Raw genomic sequence first — 25,964 nt, 5'->3', positions numbered from 1 at the left:
TAATGATTGCACTTAGTAGCTGGAGGAATCCAGTCAGGGATGGGGACATGGCATGCCTAAAGTGTTGTAGTCAGTAATTATTATTTGCATCTTTAGCTGTCTGTAAGTGATACCAACCATTTGCAGCAATCATTTTGAGCCCTACACTGATCTGACATGGAGCATATAACTTGGCTACTAATGATAGCTATTCTGTTAACACAAATTCCCCGACATGCCAATTTGTGGCACCTGGAAGGTGTCACAGTCCACTACGATCAACGTCATCTCCAGTTTCCTTCTAAGTGACAACGGATTTGTGATTAGATGACAAGGCAAGAGCATGAATGGATGGACAGAGGATTTCAGGGTGTAGGAAGGCGATGAGACCATGAATTTGACAGCAGACCATTGCAAGCCAAGATTAGAGTTCAAATGTCATTTGTGGTGGTCGACTGAAATCTAGTGAAACTAATCCACACAGATGGGTTTCCATGCACAGTTCCAAAAGGTTTGTGATAGGATGGAAAAACTGAAAACATAACACAAAACAGAGTAAGCACAAAAACATTATTTTCTTGTGAATAGCCATGAAAATGTGTTTTAAAGCAGCACAAAGGAGTCTTTATTCATGCTGAAATGAAATTAAAACTGATAGAAATAATGTTCTCATGGTTTCCTGTCTCTATTATCAGAAAACTATGGGCAAAAGTACGTTTCAACTGTTGCACCGGTCACCTTTTCTGCTAGCTGCGTATCCCTTTAATGTCAAACATCAAAAATAATAAAGCTGGCTCACAAAGCTCCAGTGGAGATAATGCCTGAAGTGACTAAAAGGCTCAGCAAAGCATTGACCAAAGGAAAAAATGAGCAAGAGCGATTCCACAACTATACAGGGACCCACTGTGCTAAAGACTGCAAATGCTCCTTTGTGCCACTTTATAAAACATATTGCAACGGAAAAAAATGTATCTTTGTCATTTCAAACTGTTACCCACAAATAAAAAGAGACCAAAATCCCAGAGACAAACAAAAAGTCAAAGCTGAAAACGAAAGAAAAGCATGCAAATGCATGTAAGAAGGGCATGCTTCTGTCGTGTCACATATTGCCAGCAAGTAGGTCTCAGAGGGCAGCATGTCACGTTAAGGAAAGGGTTACTGTACCACGCTGCGTCAGTCAAGTATTGCACTAGGTGCTCCACTCCTTGCAAACGGCATTATGCATGAGGAACCACAGGTAGAGGAGAGAAAATGAGGCAGATTCAATCAGATTTTTCAGAGACAGACTGTAGTTAAGAAGAGGAAGGGGATTAAAGATATTGGAGAGTTGGTGAAATTACATGCAGCAGAGAGAAAGAGTTGCAAAACAAAAGGCACTAAAGAAGCGAGAGATACTTATTGCTTGGATACATTTCAAGTCCCGAGTTAGGTGGAAACGTATACCTAAAAAAAACAGATCTCAACAAGCATTTTCAATGTCTGATATTCAATCAGGAATAATTCAATGCGACAATAATGAAGGGGGGCGATGACACTGCAGCGATTCTTATATTCACTTAGACCCAAACATATGTCATACGTCTTTTTCATGTCAATTTGATTTAAGTTGTAAAAATATTTGTTTTTGCATTTCAGGTCTGTAAAACGTTCCAAAACGCAGAGTGAATTTAGTACTTTTAAAAGGTGAAAGAGAGAATCAAAGAGAATCAAAGATGATATCAATGATGATTTGGTATAAATGTAGTATCCATGAAAGGTCGACCCTTTAAAGACAAAGAAGGGGAAGAAGATCTTTACTTGCATGAGACATTGTCTCCCCACATTGTCTCAACTTTTTCTGATTTGGAGCTGTAATTAGACACAACCTCCTTTCATTTCATTGTTGTCTCCATTTTCTGTTCTAAAAAGACATGTTATACTGGCAGGATCTCATTGCTGGTTTGTTTACAGTCAAAGCTCTCAGCGGGGGATTTGAGCATTAGGGGATTATCTTGTGACAAAAAGGCAATTGTTTTCCTTCCAGTTACCGTTTCTCATCTTGTATGTAAATATAACGGCGAACAGACGTCTTCCGGTGTGTTTTCTGCTTTACTCGCACTTTTTCTTTTTCAATTTGAGGAAGTTTTCCTTATTTTTTTAATTTGAGCTGACTTGTTGGAAAGTTGAAATGTTACACGGAGAGAGTGGCATGGCTGACATCACCATGAATGCATGGGGTTGTTATGTTTTTAGCCTCAAAGCAATTTAGCAGATGACGTGCCATGAAACACAAGTGAACTCTCCGCAGACAATATGGACACAAACTCAAATCCCTTCTCCTTTACTTTTGCTGCTCTGTCTGCAGTCTGTGTTTGCCCGTATAGTCTAAGATCCAGGCAGTGTTGGAGGATGTTTGAGTTAGAAATATGTCTCACTGTAAAATACAGTATTTTATTCCTGATAATCCAGCTGGATCTTTGTGACCACTTCAAGCTCATCCATTATATTGTATTAGTCCGTCATTTCATATCCCCCTTGATGATCAAGGGGAGAAACAGTTTAAACTCCTTCTTCATTTTCTTTTCATTGTACATTTGCCCTTGGGATCTATTTTTAATAAATATAATGTCTTGTTCCATTCCTATACTTAAAGTAAGGGATCACCGGAGCCCCTGCTTGATTGGCCAAAAGATATTAAAACCAGACAGTCTTTAAATTTTATAACACTTAATGAAAGAGAGACAGAGGTCATCGTGTTTGGTCCCGCTGGGTTGGCACTCTTGGCCCTCTCTCTACCCATTTACATTTCTCAGTCAAGACTCTTGGCATATAACTTGATAATGCTTTTAAATTTGAGAAGACAGATTTCATCTGTTGTCAGGTCAAGTTTCATTCAGCTGACAATAATTTCTAAAGTAAAAAGGTCTACTTCCTCCTCAAAGATCTGGACAGAGTGAAACGTGAACCCTCATCCATGCACCGTGTGCAAGAGGAGCAAGGAGCACATTACACGACATTACACGGGTGTCGCGTTCTCGTCACTGGCTTCCAGTTCAATGTGGGGTTTGATTTAAAAATTTTATTCAAAGATTTCAAAGCTTCCTGCTCCAGCCGGAGCATTAAGGTCATCGAATCAACTGCTTTTAGAAGTGCATAGAATGAGATTGAAAATGAGGGTCGACCAAGCTTTTGGGTTTGCTGCACCTAAATTATGGAACAGTCCTTCGCCCCAAATAAGATCTGGGCCCACTTTAGGACTTTTTAAAGAGACTCATCTTTTCTCCTTGGCTTTGTTTCAACTCGACTGTTTCGTCCCCCTTTCATTACTTTTTATCATTTCAATGTTTTAACTTTTGGGGTTTTCATACAATAGATTTAACTACCTTTTAATGTCATGAATCATCTACAAAATATTTCACAAATTAGCTCTTTTCTTTGTAGCACTTTGGTTTAAATGTGCTACATAAATGACTCACTTGACTTCTTGCCGATTTCCTCAAGCTTCGGTCCTCTGAAACTGAAACTTCCTCACAATCTGAGAGTGTGGTGTTTTTCAGGTATAACTTGGGCTTTATAAAACTAGCTCACACACAGCTGCTCCCACACGTAATGCTTTCATGAATAATGATGGCAACGATGACATTCAGTATTAAGCTGAATCGGACCAGCAGCATGTTAATGCACTTGACGTCTGGATTGTACTCACACAAAAAAAAAAAAATAAAATAAAAACCCCATGTGCAGCTGACATCTGATGAATAACTTGAAATACACTGGAAAAATACACCTATGCTGCATTTTTGAAACCTTTCCTATCAATACCAAGCCAGGTCCCAGCAAAGGAACACGGTATGTGTTCATTTCTTTGTTTCTTTCTTTACTGTGGGAAGAAACAAATTGGCGCTTTCTTGAATATATTCACCCGCTGTCATCCTTTGTCCTTGTCTCTTCTACCGACATCCTTGTCTGAATACCATAAACAAAAAATATTTTGTGGGAAACAACAACACAGAAGACATTGTAGAGACTGCGCTGGTACTGCTTTTGAGCTCCTGTTTTTTTCAAAAACGTCAATCTGCTGATGAATAATTCACAGCTATTATGATTTGATACTATCCCCACAATAAATTGCAGTAGTTACGTATCATTTTTACGATGAGAGGAGTAAAATGTGGAAATCTTTTAATGAAAGATGATAAAAATGACTAATTTCTGACTGAATTTCTGAACTAAATGGGAGTAGTTTCTGCATGAGGGCAGACCCAAAGAAAGGTGGTCACAAGGGGAGGTAAAAAGACAAATTGATGAACAAACCATAACCCATTTTTGCATGTTGTTAAGATTTAAAGATGAATAATAATAATCATAATCGAAAAGCACATGCACAAATAGCTTTGTCAAAAGCCAGCTGTGTTACCTGCAACAGAGATTGTGTATTAAAGACTTTTTCACTGGAAACAGATTAAATGGTGAAGTTTAATCACAGACCCCTGGGTGTGTTAGATTATTGAAAGACAAAGAACAGGCTACATATGAGGTTAGTGACTCACTCTGTCTGCGCTGAGGCATGCTGGTACGGGTCAAGCCTTGGTGTTGTGCCTGCCAAGGGGACAGCAAGGGGGTGGGCAGCACACCCTACGCAGAGAAAATACAAAGGACAAAAGACATGACATACCAGAACAAACAGACACAAACTCATGCTCACACAGGAGTAACACTCAAGCCTGAAGGCGTTGTTAATCAGTATGAAGAGCCCAACATGCACAGCACAGAAAGACGGGAAGGAATGCGTGCAAACATCTGCACATGCAGCGATTTAGTACCATTTCATGAAAAATACCATTATACCCAACTTTGACAAAATGATATGCATCATATTGTCACAGGTACTAACGTGAAAAAGGATAATACATCCTCTTTTGACTGGAAAGTCCTAAAAATAAGAATATTATAGAAATCCTCAGAGAAACAAGTTCATATATTACACACTCCTGTTATTTATGTAACAAAAAGTAAGCTAAAATATAAAATCAGTGTTTGAAAATCTAAATTCATTCTAACTGCTTCCTTATAAATTAAGAGGTTAAGATGCAGCTCATGCTGCTTGAGTGTACTTGATTATTTAAAAGTGTGATCACCTCTGTAAAAGCCGGACTTTAGGCAGGATTCTCATCTGTATTTCAGGTATGCATCAACTGTTGCTGTCTATCAATATGGGAAAAGTTTAAGATCATTTCCAAACAAACTGGAGTCCGCAATTCTCCAACTGGACAGATTATTCACAAATGGAAAGCATTAAAGACAGTGGTCAGTCCTCCCAGGAGTGGACATCCCAGCAAGTCCACCTACAGGTCAGGCTGTATAATGCTCTGAATAACTTCCAAAAATCCAAGAAATACGTATCTGACTTCACATTCAAATGCACAATCATAAAAACCTGCCTGGAGATTGGGACCCTAGTCGCATAATCTCTTCTCATTTAGGGAAGTTTGTCTTCAAGTAAGTAATGTCCTGGGTGTAACCAAGTGACAACCATAAAAAGAGCTGCTTGAATTCTCTAAATGTTGAAGACAAGAACTGCACTGCTCCCATTATCAATTTCCAAAGGTTTTTACTGAGGAAGCCAAAGTAAGCTGGCCCATTGTGCTGAGCAGAGAGAAACAGACGGACTGAAGCTGCTGAACATGTATTAAACATTACTTTTCCAAAGCTTTGGAGGGGAGCACCTTGCAAACAGAACTGCAACATAGAAAAAAGTGGGACCAAATTAGACAAACAAACAGAGAGAGAGAGGGAGAGGGAGAAGGTAAGAAGACGCAAAGGGGGAAAGTTGGAACTTCCCAGCAGGTACAGCTAAGGCTATTTCAGGGCTCTCCCGGTGTGACTGCACCAGGGGTGGGCAGGAGGGATGAGTTGTCCTGATCTGCTTTAGTCCATGTCCCTCTGTGAACACCAACAACTGTTGCAGCAGGAGGTCTTGGCACAAACCACCCATTGAGGCTTCATTTGCAGAAAAGAAAAAGTGAACAAAAGGGTGGGTTGGAGAGCCACAAACAAACCTGGAACCATCTAGCAGCTTTATCAGAACCCTGCAGCAGCTCAATCTGACAATTGGTTGTTTTTTCAAGTTTCCATTGTTGTGCTCTTAATCAAATGGCTGAAAAGGGCGGTGGCACTTAAAGTGGGAAAATATAATCGAATCATTTTTAACTTATTTGATCCATCGTTTGTATCCAAATATATTTTATATTTGCTGCATCAACACTGAGATTCTGATGGTAGCAGTTCTTCTGCCTCAGTTCTTTTCATCAAATGTGACACGTTAAGAGAAAGGTGAGACGGGTCTTCGTCCTTACTGCTACCCTCGCAGCTGGGCCTTTGCAGTAGGAGGTGACATATGGCCCTGGCACCGGGGTGGATAGCTTTGCCAAACCTGCAGTAAACCCTCTTGGCAGAGCTCACAAATGAAGTGGAAGGACATTCTGAAGAGATGCAGTCAAAGGGATGGAGCTCAGAATGTAGCCGTCCAAATTTGAAGTAAAAAAAAACCCAAAAAACTAAGTATAAATCATTTATATTGAACTCCTTAGTAGATGACAACCACTAAAATCTGAATCTGATGTTCACTATGTAAAAGTAAAAAGCCTCACGGTTCAAAGCTTTCCAAGATTTTAACAGCATTGTTGCACTCACATTTTCCTAAGTATATTAAGTATATTCAAAACAAAACAAAATAACCTTTCAGCACAATGACCAAATCCCTTGTGTAAATTTAGATATCAGTTTGGACAGTAAATTGAAAAAGATTAGACCAGGATCACTTGAGTAATCAAAACAGGTTTAACAGGAAGGATTTGTCTCCGTCATAGCTTGTGAATACCAAAATAGGTGCTTGTTGAGGGCTTTACACTTTTTCATTAATCCGAGGATCTAAACAGTAAATAAAGGGATAATTCAATTTTGATTGTGTATGATATACATTATCTCATTAAGGATAACAACCTTGATCATATTGGTGGTAGCGATTGTGTCACTAACACTCAAGAGTTTTCTAATGAAGCACTTCTGTCCTTAGAAGTGGATGGTGAGACTTGAGAGTCCAACAAGAGTCAAGTCAAGTAAAGTTTTTCCTTTTGATCCTGCAACCGTTTCATCAGAAAACAACACAATTTAAAAGGCACAGTGGATCACCTTAAACATGACACTGAGCTTTATATAGCAGGGGGTAGGTAATACTCAGTTCTGACCACAGTGACTCACTTCAGTTGCTTTGGTAATCTAATCGTCACCTGTCGGGTAAATGAGTGCACATTTGGGAGATTTCCCAGTGATGCAAGTTAGCAGACAGACCGTGGGTGTAGACAATGGCAGGATCTGAGAGGACAGGGCAGCAGTGATAAAGACATTAAAGGGAGCTGTAAGAGGAGAAGAGGAGATGAAGAGGATGTTGAAAAGGCAGAGAAGGGAGGAATAGTAAGCTCTAAATATCCTCTCTGTCTGCCCCTGATGAAACAGTGCTTTTTGTGTTGCTGTTGTTTCACCGAGGATGCTCATCTGAATGTTTGTTTATCGGGCTTATTAGGGAGGTCGGCTCCCCAGTCGCCTGAAACTCATTGTTCAGTCACACAGACTGTGTTTCACAGTCAAGCACCAGATACACGTAGCACATCCAACTCACACAGAACAAAACCACAACCACAATAGACAAAAAGCTGAGCTCATTTCTATTCTGTTAAACCTGAAATTACTAAAATCATACAGCTCAGCTTTTATATGCTGCAGAGGGGAGGCAGAGAAAACTTCCCTACTGTCAGTGCTCAGAGGAGTTATCCACACAGACCATTTTTTTCCACAACTGGCATTCAAGCAGGTTCTAATGAGATACCTGATTTGCAACCAGCTGCAGCAAAAATGGTCAATACCATTTACACTGACAGGCATACTTATTTCTATATTATTAGATCTTTTTCTTTTTTTACACAGAATGCTCCCTGGAATGAAAATTGGATTGTAAACTCAAGATTGGATTGTGTGTTGCCATATCCTTATAGACTGTGAAGAAGTTAGGAAATGGATGAGGAAATTCAGCAGTCCTCATGGTAACAGCCCAAAACGTTTGGTTGCTGAGAATAATATAATGAATGGCTAGAAACTGTTCCATCATCTTTCAACAAGAGAGATTTGGTGACTGTTTAGAGAAATTACATAAACAATCATATAGACACCAAGAACTAAATACAAGTTAGAGAAAAAACAAACCATCTACAAGGATGTAGGGCAATACATTTTCTTTTCTCATGCTCCTACTGTGAGATAGGATCACAGTAAGACATCTAAAAAAAAAAAAAAGAGGCCACGTACAACATGCAGGCGAGACACAGCAAGAAGTCCATTGCCTCCAGTGTACATTTTAACCTATCATCTTCTGAAAAGGCAACTATATATCAAGTGTAAAGCTATAAAAGAGATTATAGCTATTGACCTTTGCCATGAAAATGAATCTTGGCTCATCCTTTCAGTGTAGCATTCTATATACGCTAAGAGAGCAACAGCAAGTCCAGCGCTATAATATAGTAGCACTTTAAATGTCATAGGAGGGGCACGGTGTAGTGACTGTGACTGTACTGTACTGAATAGCAGGCGCGCCCGGTCCGGAGGCCTAGGCCTCGTTGCACCCGACCCAAGTTTGAGTTCCAGCCCATGATCTTTTGCCGCGCATCTTCCCATTTCTCTCCCCCTGTTTTCCTGTCAGCTTACTGTCAAAAATGAAGAAAGCTAAAGCTCCAAAATCTGTTGAAAAGTACTGGAAGAGAAGAAAATCAACAGCAAAGGACATTTCAAAAGCAAGAAGATGTTTAAAAAATCTTTAAAAAGAAAAAGATAAACTGTATGCTTGGGTTTGCTTATGTGACATCAAAATATTTCACACATCTCAGAGAACAAAAAAATACATTTTTTGTCATTTGTTCCCTCAATATTATATTTTATATTTACTTTTAAAAACATGAACCAAACACTTAACCTTTAAAGGGAACCCTGCATATTAAGACATGTAGTCCCTAATTAGCCACAATTGTTCTCTTATACTAAAATATGTTGTTAGAAACACATAAAATAATCTAATTGCTTTAAAAATCTACAATGTTTATCACATATTTTGACCTGCGGGAGGCGCCATGTTTTACCTGCGCAATGTATTCTGGGGGCGATGACGTAGAGCGGTGGCTCTGGGAAGATAAGCCCCATTAGTTTAACTGGGACAGGTATCTAAAACATAGTTGAGCAGCTCTCTCCCGGCCGTGGAGGCTGACGAGGGAGCCCATAAGACGTCTCGGTTCAGGCAAACTGGATCAAAGTTCTGTGATGCAAGGGAGATCTGCAAAAATGATCAATGTTGTGCGCATCTTACCAGTGCATTAGGCTCCTGCGTAGACGGCGTAGGCTACGCCGTAGCCTGCGTAGCCGGGGCTCTACAGCCCGCAGCGCTCCGCCACCCGCTCTCCGCTCTCCGCTCTCGCTGCCGCCGCCGGGATGGAGACGCCGGTGGGCAATATGCACGTTTGAGTGGGCATAGCCCCCCCCTCTCCCCCCTAAAACCGGCCTCGGTGCTGGGTGATGACAGACCCGACGCTGAGGGGACTGGCCCGGGACTTTGACGAAACGGGAGGCTCAGACTTCGCTTCAAATAGGCAAGAACATCTTTATTTAATTTAATGACGCCAGATCTGGCTGGGGTTTTTATTGTAGCATCGGTTATCTGCTAGTTGAAATGTGTGGTCTGTTAGTCTATCTGAGTTTTATGGTGTTTTTATAGTTCATGCTGTATGGGGCTGCACTTTTTTTTTATTTTATTTTACTTTTTTGTAGGTGCGCCGTCACCTTAATGTTCAGCTGTGTTTTCATCTGTGTTTCTGGTGCGCCGTCACCTGTTTAGCTGTGTTTTCATCTGTTTCTGGGTGTCAGAACAGTGGACGGGGGTTAGCAGGTGCCACCGTGTGACGTACTACCCAGAACGTAAAAAACAATGGTGACCTACATGTTAAATTATATTTTCAAATTTTATAAAAACGAAGACATCAACAAGGTTTTTTATATCACATTGTTATAATTGATACCAACATTTATCTTTTAAGACCTACATGTCTTAATATGCAGGGTTCCTTTTAAAATAATATGTTACTAATATGATGTGTTTATCACCACAGTGAAACAAAACAGTGTGCGGGCGAGTCATCTCCACTGGCACAGTAATGTAGAATAAAAGAGAAAGACAGCATAATGAAGACGGAAAAAACAACCCTGGAAATGATGAAGAAGGAGTGAAGGTAAAAGCAGAGATGTGATCCAAATCTGTTTGGTCTTTCAGTGCATTATTATGCACCAGGTACTAAAGGGCAAAGATAGATTTTACCACCATAGAGATGATTCCCATCGAGTACAGCCCTGCTTTGATAGTTGCCATAGCAACTGTTAAACCATATGCTCTTGTGGCAAGCAGGGACCTAATGTAGTTAGTAAGCTTGCTTGTGGTGTCCTCTATTTTTCACCACTAGTCTGCATGTAACAGAATAAAATGTACTATGCACTTGTTTACTGTTGATATTCTGAATATTCCATGTGCTTTTTTTGCAATCAAGCAGGTGGGTGACAATATTTGATGCACAATTTTGTTAACATTATTTCTTTTTGCTTTGAATTCTTTGATAACGCTCACATCTGTCTGCCTCGTAGGTTAGTAATGCTTTAAGCTGAGAGTAGATCAATTAGTTGAGTGATTACCTCTCTGTTGCACTCCAGCTATGGAATCAATAACTCACTGCTACACAGCATGCTAGACTGTAGTATGATACTGCAAACACTAAAAACACGTCCATCTTATTTCAACCTCTCTCTCTTTTTGCCTCCATCTTCTTCCTTCCTCACATAAATCTCGCCCTCGCCCTCTTTCCATCCATCACGCCAACCTCCACATTCAATGACACCTAGTAGTCAAGGCTGGAAGACAGAGTGACAAGCACACAGATATTCTCATAAACTGTAAGGTGTGCTGATTTAACTCTCTGAAGTCTTTCCAGTTGTAGATAACTGGAACAGCAGTCAAGTCAACTGATCAAAACACTCATTCAGTCATCAGTGTGGTCCATTGTCAATGCGGAGGTGTGATGGCTGCACAAGGTAAAGGTTTATACATACTATATGTTTTTTATGACTGGAAATAAGCTGCACTGGTAAACATATCCTCTGTGGAGATTGTGGGGTTCTTTGTTTCAAGTGAAACTATCCAAGTAAGACAGAATGTAGCTGGACTCACACAACTGCTTGGTGGTCTCCAGTATGTCTGGGTAGCCTTGTCGTAGTGATGCTGCAACCGTCTGTCCATCTGCTTGTCCCCCAGTCGTGTTGAAGAGGGAGCCCCCTGGTGGTGGCACTGACACCTGACGCCTCCATGATGAGACTAGGAGGAGAAAGAAGAGAAGTTAAAGATGGACTCTTTTCTGTACTTTAACAGTCGCGCAAACAAATCAAACTAAATTTCAAGGATAATATGTTTTCAACCATGCAAGAAAAACTTAAATTTGTCATTTTTTTATTTGTTTATTCATTTGAAACTTTATTTAAAATACACAAGTACAAAATTAGCAATTTCTAGACTTGTTAGTGTCCATTACATGAAAACCTTACAGCTGTGAAATGATATTCCACCACGCTCCCTTGGTGGTGTACAGACGGTTCCACATAAGACGACTCATCCTGATGGGGCCTGACTCTTTGCTGTGTCTTATAGCCCTATGCATTTTCAACAATTCTTAGTGTACACTGGCTTATTCCAAGCACATCTGCTCTGCTCAAAAAACAGCACAAAGGAATTTTCAAATGAAACGTAATCCCTATGCAACTGACAGTTCTGTCTCATTAGAAGAAGGTTTGTTATAATCTGATCATTTTCCTAACGGCTCTATGTGTGTATAATGTGTCGATACTGCTGAAAAACAAAAACATCTTCATACAAGTGCAAAAAATTGAAGGCAGAGACTATAATCATATCACATTTTGGGTGGCGATGTTATCTGCAGAATGTTCCTTCACTTAACCTCATGAACGAAAGTGATGCAATTATTTTGTTTAATATCAGCAACTGGGGTCACCAATTAATAACCTGCCATACATCACTGTACCAGGCAATTAAAAGAAAAACCCTTCAATATTGCTTATGACTTTCAGAATAAAAATAAAACATTACGGCAATGGTTTCTATAATATAAATGTGATATTTGGCGTTTAAAAGTGGTAATTAATGTTTCAACGATGTTACCCACATGAGCTACATTGTAATGCAGTTCAGTACCATTTCAAAACATATTAAACAAGATGGACATAACCATAAACTGTCTGCATCAACAGTGGAGGAAGCAGCATCCAAAAGGTCCAAACTGTCAGAAATACAGAGAAACCACTTTTATATCTTTGATGACTTCACTTTTATTTCCCATCGTTTCCCTCCAAATATGCACAAACACTAAGATACAAACACACATCAACACTTTCCTACAACAGAGATTATCTCTGCTACACACAGCTCTCCTGTTTTTTTTTTTTCATCACTCCATTATGTTTAGTTCAATCAACAGTTCTCCACTTCAATCTCAGAGCTGTTTCTAACACTTCACCTCACTCTTTACCAACTTTAATATTGCCTCCAAACCAATATATCATGAACAAACAGCAGATCCAGCAAGCTCTGACTGACTAAATTCTAGATTCAACATGAACAGGCAGTGGTCACAGACTGAATCAATTTTGCTCTGATTGCCATTTTCTCAGAACCAGAAATGTTGGTCAGTACATTAAAGCTGTCAACCACTTAGGCCTGCCTTTAGCCCTTATTCTCACTTGGCTGTCAAACCACGGAATATAAAGACATCAGAGCAAGAGAACTTAAAACCTCTGATTTCCTTAAACCCTTGATTGCCACAAGATGCTGTAGGACAAGCTGAGTAGCGTATATATCTATAGTTCCTTCTCATATTCTTCCTAAATCCCCCAACACTTTCACTTTTACGCTTTCTGCATTCATTAGGGTCGGCCGCAGAGGTGGAAAATTGTCCAGACTCCCCTTGCTTGTTGAGTGTTGAGGGTGAGCAATATTGTGCCGACTGTAAAACCGGCTGTGGGTGGGTGTTAATTCTAATTGGGTGAATAGTATGCAGGAACTAAGCTGGCAGACGGGCCTTGCTTTGACATTTTGGTATTTCTCAGTATGGCAGGGATTTGAATAATGTCAGACAAGCATACGATTCTCGGCTAACAAGGGATCACTAATGAATGTTGGACCGAGTCAAAATCAAACAGAATGGATGGTGTTGGTGAGGAGTAACACACTGATGTGCATGCAGGAGGAAAGCAAAATGTCCATAAGAAACTGAACTCTCACCCACCACGAACAGTGCACAATAAACAGTGGGTCCATGCACATAAGAGTAATAGCACGTTATTCCTTCTTTATCTTTCCCACATGGTCCTTGTCAGACCTAATAAATGCAGAACAGGTGTAAATCGTAAATATTGAAGGGCGATGGCAGGGCCTGGGCATGCTTAATGATCTCAGATCTAGTAAAAGAATTAATAATAAAAAGCTGAGCTATCAGAGGAGAAGCTACATTAAAACCATAACAGTCTGAAATGATTTTGCAGGTGTTGTACTGACATCATTTTAATTGCTTATTTTCACTAATTGCTATTTATATCATATTGAGGAGGCACAATGTCATAACGTTATTCTTGTCAAAGTTTTTTTATTTTATGACCCTGCAGTGAGAGGGAGCGTCTTGCACAGGAAGGTTTGTAAAATGGATGCCATTATTTTACCAGGCGCTCGCTTTTGAAAAATGAAGGCAAAGGACTCTGGTACGTCGTTAAAATGTAGTAGGCAGAGTTGGAGTGACCCTATGAGGGGTAGATGTGTGAGTGAGTATGTGTGTAGGCGTAGCCGTGGGTTTGAGCGTACAAGGTTGTTTGTCTCGTTAGTCTCTGTATGGCCCTCTGATACAATGGCGACCTGTTCAAAGTGTACCGCAACTTTTGCATGACAGCTGGGATATACTTCAGCTTTCCCATTAACGGTACAAAATGGGTTAAAAGAAAAGTGGAGTTTGTACTTTCATTTCTGGTTGTAGAAATGAATTTCAGCCACTGAAAATGTTTCTCTGACCTTTTAATGAATTGTTGACCTGGTTACCTGCTTCTTCATATATTGCTATGGATGGTCTCCTCATCTTTAATCCCCAGAGCCATGACCCATCAAGTGTTTAACTTTATATAAATCTATTTATAGGGGGTATAGTTGCTGTTCCAGGTATAATGCAGCGTATCACTGAAGTCTAAAGCCTTGTTTCCACTTGCTTCTGTGCACTCATGCTCTATCTACATATAGGAGTCTCTTCAGTTTGATGGGAACATCCGTAATCTTCTACATAGTTGTGAAACAACTTCTTTCCATTGCCAACTTGGACAATGTGATTAGCTACCAGGCTTTGGGAATTATTTTATGATTAGATTGTCGGTATTCTTTCCCTTATAGAATTCTGTACAGTGTCTTTTTATCATATCATTTTGACTTGTATCACTCCTGTTCACACCAACTCACCGTTTGTTCTCGCTGATGTTGTTTTTGTAGCTGTTGACACTGCAAAGTGAGCTGAGCAATCGTCTTGTCTCGACTCCTCAGTTCTTCCTTAAGCACCTGCACTTCTTTAAACAGCGTTTCCACCTGAAAAAAACACATCAACATAACATATACTGTAGCTATTGAAGAGAACCTCAGCTCAGTCCGTCAATTAGAATACAAATGTTTCATCATTGTCATTATAACAAATCATTTATATAGTTTTCTATTCTTCAACTTTATCAAGTCACACAGATTTTACCTGTACTGAGATACCAAGCTGTAATGACTAAGGCCTGAAGGCCCCCGTCCTTATCCTTATGGCACTTTTCCACTAGTCCCTACTCTGCTCTAATCATCTCAACTCAGCTTGACTCAACGTGGCTCAGTTTCTTTTCCATTACAATCCAGTACCTGGAGTAAGTGTAGGCGGGGTTGGAGGGAAGCTTCTGTGACGTACTTGAGTGTGTGACACAAACGAAGAAGGAAGGAGATGGTAGGGGGCATGGTGTCACAGCTGGTAGTGCAGCTGCCTCACAGCTAGAAGGCGCTGAGTGCGTGTTAAGTTCCTCAATGACTCAACATGGTTGGTGAAAGGGCCTTTCTGTGTGGAGTTTGCAGTTTCTCCCCTTGTTCCCTTGGTGTGAGTGAGGTATCCTCACTAAAACATGCAGCAGCCCTGTACACTGCCCCCTCTGGCGAGCCAGGGCGCCAGATGGGGTGGGGAGGATCTGACCGGAATGACACGCCTTCATACGGCCAGAGAAAAAAGGAGCAGCCTGCTTACTACTCAAGTAAGGAGGAGATTTGAGCTCACTGCAGGGCAGTTGGCAGAGGGTGAGCAATGCCCAGGAGTGACTTAGGTAGAAGCACTGGGTGATAAAAATCGGGATTAAAAAAAAAAAATGAGTGAGAGAAGGCTTCAAGCTTCAATTTTTTTTTAGCTTGTCTCTGTGCTGCAGAAAACTCAGTTGGTAGCCGTGAGCAGCTATGGAAACTGAAAGCTCCTGATAGATCCCTTCGTTCCTCAGCCACCAGGTTTATGAACATCTGCACCTCAGAGTTGGAGCACGGAACAGACTTCTGCGCTGCCATTGCTTGTCGAATAAAATAAACAAAAATCCGCCGTCAGAGTCGCTCTTCAACTGATGTCCACATCCTGACCCAGACGTCTAACGGGCCAACCCCCTGACCAATTGGTGGCATGTAGTGTGATGACGTCAGATACAGCCGACTCAGCCCACTTAGAACCTCGGCAGATTAGTTACAGAAAAGTTTGTACTCGGTACGGTGAGACCCCGGGTGGAAAAGTGCCAAAACCAAGTCGAGGCGAGCCGAATCGAACTGAGTAGGTACTGGTGGAAAAGCGCCATTAGACTTGGAGCCTCCAGGTGGATGACGGTGGTGAGGTTTCAGAGCGGCAGGAAGCTTAGCAGTTGAGCATCAAATGACATGGAGAGATGGACGTCATTTTGCTTCCTTAAATAGACCAGTGTGTTTGGGGGGTGTGATCAGAAAGGAATGATGTAGAGGGGCGCATATGAAGGCAATACCTTGCTCTAGCTAGATATTGAGCCAGGTATATACAGGTGTTGCCACATTAGTTAAAAGCAAATACTGTTTTTATGTATTACAAGATCCAGTCAACACTATTTTAAGCCTGAGGTTAAGCTCCATACCTGTGAGAGAGTGGTGTTGTCTTCCGTCTCCTCAGAAACATTTGCTGCAGCGTCTGTTTCCTCAAGCTGGAAAAAAAACAAAACACACACAGAGATGCAGAACGTGAGTTTGCTGAATCGATGACACTTGCCTTAGGCATACCTCACGAGAGTGAAGTTATTTTACTCTTTCACTCATGCAGTCCACTGACCCTGAACTGTCATGCACCAGTGTTACATACCAGAGGCACAGCATCTCATTGAGAGTTCAATATACAGTACAGCCTCACTTCAGTGTGTATTTTTTGCCATTTTTAAGAAGTGAAAATACATTAAGCCAAGCTGCTAGGGATACCGATTCTAATTCAACACATTATCCCACCATGTGCTCGTTTAAGTTAACAATAATTATACATTTTGACTCTGCAAGTGTAAAAAGAGGTACGCTGAACGTCTGACATTTAGTGCAATGATGCAGCGATAAAATAGAATCAGATTGAGCTTTACATTTGATGCCTTCAGCTGAAAATAAAATTAACAGAACACACACACACACTTAAAAATAAAGTCGGTTGTGGAACAAAACAATTTTGTTTCTTAAGTCTATACAACCAGTGTTTGGTTGGAAAATGGAGCCAAGGCATTCAAGCCGATTCGGTGCATGACGTGTGCAGTGTGAGGGGCTTATGTCTCACTCCATTTATTCAGGGAGGTAGATTTCACTGTGTTTTGGTAGAGTGTAGATTTTGTGTTTACATCATTTGAGTTCATGTTTCCATAAGCTGATATCTTTTATATCTCTTTGTTCTTTATTTGGTCATTAAATATTTTTTCACCCTTTTAGGTTCACAGATGCAAGCATCATAGATATTGTAGTAGAATTGCACACATGCCCAGAGCTTCTGCTATAAAAGTGCTGAACAGTTGGCCAGGAACTGCCATCTCCTTTTAATATTGTTCCTTATAACATATTGTAAATTCAATATGGCTGGGGGTCATGTTCTGGGTCTCTGGAAAACAACTAGAAACAACTTGTATTGTCATAGATGCAATATATAAATAAAATGGAATTTAATTGAATTTAATGTATAATGAAGCACTACCATGATGGAGCAACTTTTACAGTCAAAACTATCACAGATAGGTTGTCGGAAAATCCATTTAATGTCACCTGTGCTAAACACCTGAACACTGACACAGCATGCTCTCTGAAAACTTAAGAAGATTATTCAAACTAGCTCTCTGGGAAACTAATACAAAGCTGCAGAGCAGCTAAAATTAAACTCAAAATCCTGAAAGCAAACACCACGTGGACATAATCCTTGTGTTATTTGCACATTTAAGGGAGGATAACAAAGGATATAAGGGACAACGAGGTCTCCAGCATAATACATGTGCATATATGTTTATGTGAAGGTTTGCATATATATCGCTACATGGAAAAATACAGTATTTAACACATTCATGTAACTCTAAAAATTAATGCCAAACCTGTAGTAACGTCTTGAGCCTAAGTAACTGATTTGTCAACAAGCTGCAGTCTTGAGTCATGTGTTCAAGTGCGAGTTCATCCAGCCCGGGTCTGTAGTCGTGCTTCCTGCCTTCCTGGACCGGCCGTGAGGAAATCCTTGAAGCTTTGAGGCCATCGTAATGCTGGAAGACATGAGCCCTGAGAACCGTAAAAGAGCGAGTCTGAGAAACAGACGCAGAGAATTCGACAGACACTGAGAATTATGTGAGAATTAATAGATTTTTTTTTGTCTTTAATCTTTATAAAATTACTCATTCTTTAATTTTCTTCTTTTTGGCTACTTTTTAAACTTGCAAGGTTGACCAACCTATCACTGTGGAAATGATCTGGCCCACTCCAGCGGTGCTGTTTACGCCGCTGCCCCTGCCGACTGGTCCGCTCATTGTGAGACATTCTGTCAAAGCCTACACACAGAGAATTTTGAGCAACAATGATGCACTGAAAATCCGAAACAGAGACACTGCAGGTGAGAGGATGAAGCATGTAAAATGCATCCTAAAATTTAAAACTCCTATTTAAGTGTGAGTGATAGATTATAAAGGAAACACAGTGGGAATACAACTTCTGTATATGCTGGAGCTTTTGTATTTGGACATAAAAAACAGCATACAAATAGGTCAAATTTAGCTTTTCTTTCTTCTTCTTATAGTCTTTTACAACAACTAAAAAATAGAGGTCCAACGCACTCACAAAAACAATGCAGGACCTTGTGAAGATATTTTCAAAAAAGCCTGAATATCTACGATAAAATCATCATCTGATTCGTTTCATTTTGTTTCTCTCAACTGTCTCTTCCATCAAATGCAAGCATTTGGTCACAGACAGCAGCAACCCATTTCATTTTCAAAGCGGCACTATAAGGGAACACAGTATTTGGTAGCACTCAGTGGCACACAGCTGTGAAATGAACCGCGGCTGCAACAAAATTGACAACTAACAGAGCGTGATCCCTAGGAAATCAAAAGGGGCCCTGACTTTCTTTATGCAAGATACTCAAATAATGAGATTGAAATAAAATGGAGAAAAGCAGATAAAGATGGAAAGATCCAATCCAATGAATTCAGCAGTCGTGGTTAAAATACTTTACCGAGAGTGTCAGCACATAGCACAGGAGCAGACAGCCTGTCTCATACAAAGATGTTACATTCCAGGAAACTTATACGACAGAATGTCTCTCTTTCAGCTCAGAAAATGTACTCAAAAAAGTAAAAGAAACCAAAATATAGTCCAACTTCAACAAGTCCATAAATGCAGTTAAAGTGCAGGCAGTAACTGGAAAGAAATGACTCCTTGTCTGGTCAGCTGGCAATTTGTTTAAGCGCCAGAGAGAAAGTCGACCCAGCTCCTAGCTCCCAGCTCCCAGCTTGTCTTTGTTGACAGCCTTGTTTTTCTGGGAACTCCCTAGGAACTGGAGCTGAGGAGAGAGGTTGTGGTTGTGCTGGTGAGAGAGCAACTGAGGTGACTGGTTTGTGTCCAGGCGAGGAAGTCACTAGCTGGGAGAAGGAAGCTGGGGGCTCTCTTCCATCAAGGGACTTGACATCTGGATAAAAACACTACATGAGTCCTCCTCTTTCCTCTCTCCCAGTTTTCTGGCGGAGGCAGGGTGTCTTTAGAGCTTCCCCTATGCCACATCTCAAGGTCTGCCCAGTGGGCTGGGTGTAACTGGACTTCTCACTGTTTCTTGCTTTCACACTGCTGCTCGTGACATCAACTCTACACATGACACAGAGAGCTATAAATATGGCCACTACCCAAAAAGGAGCAGGAAGAGATGACGCTCCGGTTCACATTCCTCCAGAGCGAACATTCCTGTCTGCTCTCTCTGTCCCACTTGCTCAGCAACAAGGAGATCAGTGTTTAGAGACACGGTATACTTGCAAGTTTGCAAGTCTATCAGGAACAGTATGTCAATATCTGTTGGAGTTTTCTGAGCGGATCTTTGATAAACAAGTGTAAACTAGATAAACGACCCTCAGCTCAGCTGGTAGAGGGGACCTTTTCAATTTGCAGAATTTGTGGTTCAAGCTACATCATTTGTTTAGGGTCACCGAGAAACCCTATATTTCCTCTGCTGGTGAAACTTCAGATAAGTATGGGTGAATGATAAACTGTATTTTTGAAGAACATGCAATGAAACAGGTGCTATAAGCAATAATTACATCACTTTCATTCACTTCTCTGTTTTGATGTTGAATGTTGAAATCATAGTCACACATGTCTGGTTGTGCATCTGCTCCTAGAAACAGAGCTGGAAAGCTGGCTGAATACTGTTTTAAGTTAGCTGGGTAGACTACACAAAGTTGGGTGTTCTAATTTAAGCATACTGCTGCAAACAAATATTAAAAGAGTGGCAGCACATAATAACACAAAAAGGTATCCATTAATATAGTTAAATGGATGTTGCAGAGGCAAATCTTCACCCAAGGCAAAGAAGGATTGAATTTATTCAAGCCATTTTATCCCAAGAGAAAGAGTTTGCTGCAAATGGAAGGCTTAGACCTTGGAACCGCATTAATTTACAATCATGATCACAACAGTTTTGCTGGAGGAATCCACTTATATGAAAATAATGGACCACCCCCAGCTAATGAAAATATGAGAAGTATTTGTCATGGGCATACAATGACCTCACAAATTTCAAGCTTATGTGGGATGAAATAAATGTGTGTGTGTGTGTGTGTGTGTGTGTGTGTGTGTGTGTGTGTGTGTGTGTGTGTGTGTGTGTGTGTGTGTGTGTGTGTGTGTGTGTGTGTGTGTGTGTGTGTGTGTGTGTGTGTGCTGACCAGGCAAGCCATCCTCTGGGAGGTCCACATCCAGCATGAGGTCATCATCATCTAAATCTCCCGTTCCCAGAGGGTCCAGGTTATTAAGAATATCCTGAGAAGCACAAAAATTGAAGGCATTAGATAACATTATCAACACACTGTGAGAACATTAGTGTCATATCATGTTGCTTCTGGACAAAGTTTTTTTGCTCTGCAAGGCAAACTGCAAAAAGAGATATGGCACACGGCACACAAAAGCATAAAAAGAGATGCTGCCTTTCCCTGTGATTAATAGAGCCCTCCAAGTACTGATGACATTTTGACAGTGAAAAGCTCCAGGATGGGAGTTAGATGCAGCTAAAGTTAAGAGATCACTCAGAGTTCGTAGTTGAATTAATCTGACAGAAGAAATGAAACCAGTACCAAGTGTTTAGGTACAGTCTGGTCTCTACAATGTTCTTTGTTGGAGAAACAGTCACTCGCGGACATGCGACTCGTTTAACAGACACAGTCTAAAGTTTACACCATCGCCAGCGATCAGAGTTGAAGAAAGATAAACAGGTTAATTATCCAGCAGCTGACCAACATACCTGCCTTCGCATTACCAAACATCCAGCAAACTCTCAACAGTCCGTGAAAAAAACCTCTTTCATCTTAAAAAACACCCACCATTGTACAAAAGCATTAATAACAAAAGCTTCAATTTATTATTCATATAGTTCTACCATTCTGTTATTCTTAAAAGACAAATCTGTACTTGCTGTACAAAGATAGTCTGAGGAAGCTGTGATTGGGAGAGCATTAAAAAAAGAAAACCGTTTCCTTGAAAAAAAAAATATTGTAGAAGCTGAAGCATCTCAGTGATCAAGTTGCAATATTATAAGAAATAAAGGGGATTTTTTAGTTTAAGCCTAGCATTAAATGGATTGATTTTTGTTAATATTGATTCTCTGATGATTCTTTAATCAAGAATCTAATAATTATCAGAAATCAATTGAATTTTGCGATACACTAAGATTCACTGTATTAGTTAGAAGCATATTTTTGAGTGTCTTAAGTGTAATGTCAGATTGCATTTAGTATACATGCATCGATGTTATGATGTAAGTAAAAATACCATTTCATTTCCTGATTTGATTATAATTGCTAGGAACACTTTATATGCCTTGATCAATCACTATTTTTGTGAAACAGTTTCATGATGATCCTCGGCTTTGATGAGCACAACAGAAAATGTTGTTATTCCATACACCAAGACAAACAAACCGGAACTGCCTGTTGAGAAGAGGAGGAAAAAAAACAAAAAAAAACCCATTATATAATGCAGAACATTGTGAAAAGCCAACAAAAACATTTCTCACAGCAGCCTCAGAGTATGCAGCTAGACTGGCTGCAGTGTTGTTGTGTACCAGATATTTCAAAGTATATCCAAAAGCAGAGAAAGGAATCAATATTTCAGGGCTTTATTTTTTCAAGGCATTTTTGTGCTTTAAAAAAACTAAATTGACAGCGCAAGCCACAAGCACAAAATTAGTAATTAATTGGATCTATGTTCCACATTAATTGATTGCTGCTGAGAGTTTCAGACTTAATTATCAAGGTATAATGAATAAATAGAATAAACAAGAAATATTTCTGCCATCTCCGACATATTGCCAGTGAAGGCGTGGGTGGAACGTTATTCTCTGAAGAGTCTGCATGCATATCCACCTGCCTCATCTGTTTTATCTCATACTTCTTACTCAATTTCCATCTTTCCCTTTACATTTGCACTGTTGTTTTCGTCCCTCTTTTAACTCTTTTCTTGTGGATATATATATTAAAAAAAGCAATAAGCCACATTTTTGATAAACCAGTGCATAATGATGCTGGACATGTATTTCACGAAGAGTTTTGCCAAATATGTTTTTGAGGAGCCACCTCTTCTACACTGGCTTTGGCCTGAACTTATATTGGTAAGTAGGCTATATGAGCATCCTTCACTGGAATAAATGTATCTTTTTTTCCTGTCTGATATTTTGCCTAAAAGACTCAAATCCTTTATATACCGTGAGCTACCCACACACCATAAGTAGGAGATTTAAGTCCTTTCTGTTCGGCCTGAGTACTGACATGCACTATGAGCACCTGAGTGCACAGCCCAGTGCAAAATGCCTTTTGCACTGACAAGACATTGTGGGGTACAATACAGCAGTGAGGATCACATCATAGAAAAGATAAAACTGCACTAAGAAGAAATATACCAACATTAAAAGACCTGTTTCATAATCACCATCATCATCATAATCATCATCATCACCACCACCCCCATCATCGTCATGCAGTTGGTCATTCTGTCAGATTAAGAAAGTTGACTGCTCTGGGGACAAAAGACTTCTTATAAAATGCATTAGTTTTGTCTCTAAACGCATCTTACACTATCTATAGTATATTAAAACTCACAATAAAAGGTTATAAGTAAATATACTGAGATGGGTGTAAAAATGATTATTCTTCTTATAGTATACATACAGTATACTACAAATGTAGAAATAGTCATTTTTCTTTGCCAGTTCCAAAGTCTAATTTTCCTTTGAGCCGAATTTTCCTCCTTGGAACTATGTGCACCTGCATACATGCACTGAATCAAGAAGACGACTGCACAGGCTGCAGGTTGTGTGCTCTGCTGGCATTTTTAGCCTCTTACTCCCAGTTAGCTTCAGAACACTGAGCATGCTCAGGAGCGTGCTCCTGTTTGAAGTGTTGGATCAAGGTTGTTCTCTCAAGTGTTTTGGTTGTAAAAGAAAAAAAAAAGAACGTTTCCCCCCCTTACAGGCTGTACAAATTACCTTCTTTGCTATTCTGTACTCGCAGCCTAAACTTCCACAACATGCTCCCCAGCGACTCTATCATTGTGATGTGCTTACTGATGGGAGAAGAAACTTTTATTTCTCAGTATTCTAAACTTCTAAATGGAAGATTTACTGTCTTCTATTCCCCTAAAAGTAAAAACGTCTAGACTAGTACATGGATCATATCCGCAAACAACAAAAATAGCAAACAGTATGTGCCGATGTCAGCATTTTATATCGGCTGATACAGCTCACAGGCGACCAGACAAAAAATGTTCAGTACAAATCAACATATAATATATGCTGTCGTGTGAAAAAGTAAATGTATCCTTTTATCCCTTTGAGGTATCAGGATATATTAAAATCATATGGTCATTGCTGTGTCTTAAAATGAAGTGCACATATTCTCAGATTGTGTGTACTTAATTAAGATCCCCTAAGATCCCCCTAACCACAACAAGTAAGGAAAAATAAAAAGCAGTGTATGGAAAATTAGGTTCACCCGATTCATGATTTAGTAGCTTTACCAACAATAAATTGAAGCTGAGGTAAAATGTATTTTACTCAAGGTCAAGCCACAGCAGTCAGGTTTCAATCAGGTTGTTGTCCATTTGTTTCGATTACGTCGTCTTACCTGATTTTAAATTTTTTTATTTCCTGATCATATGAAAAGTTCTATTTAAAAAAAGTTTATCTTTATAATGTAAAATTCTTGTGGATTTTACTGGCTTCTATAGAAATCTTTTTGATTAACAGCTTTAATGTTTAGAGACATCTCCACAGGGAGCCTAAACTTTGTGTAACAAGAATTACACAAAATGATGTGTTCATAAAAGATCAATATAAATGAATAAAAAAAACCATAATGCAATAAAAACTTAAGGTAAGCAATTAATGATCATTTTCATTATTTTTGGCATGTATTTAAAGGGAACCTATTATGAAAAACACGTTTTTTCTTGTTTGAACATATATAAAGTGGTCTCCCCTCACCCTGCCAGCAGAGGGGAGACAAAATCCCATGAATTTCTGCAAGGTCTCTGACCCCCGCCCGACAGAAGTGTCACGTGATTTTTTTTTGAGCCGATTAGAATCTGCTCCCGTCGTGAGTCACGACAGGAGCAGATTTCCATAGGTTCAGCCTCTGCTGCTGAAACCACACCCACAACCAGCTCAGCCGGGCGGAGCTCCGCCATTGTTTACAAGCGGTGGCTGTTTGAACAGCGAGGGAGAGTAGAAATGAGATTTTGCCTCGACATTTACCCTCATAAAAGGATCAGATCCCACAGCACGGACCCGGCAACTGCACATGAGTCAGCGGTAAGTTCCTTTTTTATATGTCATTTATATTTGTATGATCTTTGCATGGGCTAAGTATTTAGCTTAGCTCCGGAGCCCCGGCGCCGCATACGGACCGGACCGTCGAGGGGCTCCGAACCCGGGGTCGGAGCTCCAAACCTGGAGCTCCGAGCCCGGAGATCCGAACCCGGGGGCTCGGGGGAGCCGGCGGCTCAGTACCGTAATACATTTTTCTTCTGTGGTTTCAGATCTTTCAAGCACCTGGAGCTGTTCACATTCAGAAGACGCGCGGTCCTTCCTTGAGCCAGCAATAGTGCATACATTTTATTTATATATTTTAACAATAAAGTTGCCATGTGTGAAAATTCAGTGTTGTGATTTTTTTACAGTTAACAGGATTCATTTGTCTTGTAACATAAGAAGTGAAATGATGAGGAATTGGAGTAAATAACTGTGGTGTACCTGTTTAGAATTAAATTCAATCTTCCTGTGTGAATTAGTGTGAAGACGAGGTGACCCGGTCAGGTAACTAAAGGCTGATTTATGGTTCCGCGTTACACCAACGCAGAGCCTACGGCGTAGGGTACGCGTCGATTTAATGCAGAACCGTGGACACGCTTTGCTACGCAGCCACTGCTATTCTCCCCGGAGGGACGCTTTGTTCCCTCCCCTCCTACACGTCATTCAAGCAGCCAATCAGCGCAGAGCCTCATTATCATAGCCCCCCCTTCCCTTAGAATGGAGCACAGAAAAAGGGGTTAGAAGCGGTAAAACTATAGACACGGCCCACAGGCTGAATTTCTGATTTATGTAGAAAAAACAAGCTTTAGATTGTTTTTAAGACATTCAAGGCCTGTTTAAAATATACATTAAATGCCATAATATGTCCCCTTTAAAGGAGCTTGAGGCTCCTTTTAAGAAATGAGACTCTCTAGCGCCACCCTTCGCCACGACGGCCGTTGGGGGTGCTGCAGCCAACAGTGAAGCCGGCACGGGAGAACGGGGAGAACGTGCATGCAGCGTCATGTGACGTCACATCCGCAGCCCAGCGCGGGAAATTCGGGACCGAATTGCAGCACATTTTGCAGCACACAGCCTGTTCAAGGCAAAGGAGAGATACACTAGAGGGCTCATTCTTTTGAGTTTGGAACGCTTCATCTGACATTATTACTAGAAAACTTAAAATGTATACGGATTTTTTTCATAAATCTTGCCACAATCCGGCCTCAAGCTCCTTTAAGTTTTTCTTCAATTTTGTCT

General features: G+C 40.4%; 1 protein-coding gene across 3 annotated transcripts in view; it reads right to left on the bottom strand.

Annotated features, from left to right (window-relative positions):
* ccser2a (coiled-coil serine-rich protein 2a) overlaps positions 1–25,964 on the bottom strand; it is a 55,615-nt gene that overhangs the window by 7,457 nt on the left and 22,194 nt on the right. Inside the window, exons 4-11 of one of the 3 annotated variants that reach the window (XM_061745844.1) lie at positions 20,593–20,686; positions 18,117–18,213; positions 17,770–17,947; positions 16,300–16,365; positions 14,603–14,725; positions 11,270–11,413; positions 4,509–4,593; positions 1,144–1,183 (exon numbers count right to left, since the gene is read on the bottom strand). In XM_061745844.1, coding sequence (XP_061601828.1) covers positions 1,144–1,183; positions 4,509–4,593; positions 11,270–11,413; positions 14,603–14,725; positions 16,300–16,365; positions 17,770–17,947; positions 18,117–18,213; positions 20,593–20,686 — 827 coding nt within the window. The remainder of the gene's footprint in view (positions 1–1,143; positions 1,184–4,508; positions 4,594–11,269; positions 11,414–14,602; positions 14,726–16,299; positions 16,366–17,769; positions 17,948–18,116; positions 18,214–20,592; positions 20,687–25,964) is intronic. The other 2 variants (XM_061745845.1, XM_061745843.1) reach the window with 2 other exon arrangements.

The sequence above is a fragment of the Cololabis saira genome, chromosome 17 (genome assembly GCF_033807715.1).
Source record: "Cololabis saira isolate AMF1-May2022 chromosome 17, fColSai1.1, whole genome shotgun sequence".
Classification (NCBI taxonomy): domain Eukaryota; kingdom Metazoa; phylum Chordata; class Actinopteri; order Beloniformes; family Belonidae; genus Cololabis; species Cololabis saira.
Note: the sequence above shows the minus strand (reverse complement) of the source record. Positions and strands in the feature narration are given on the sequence as shown.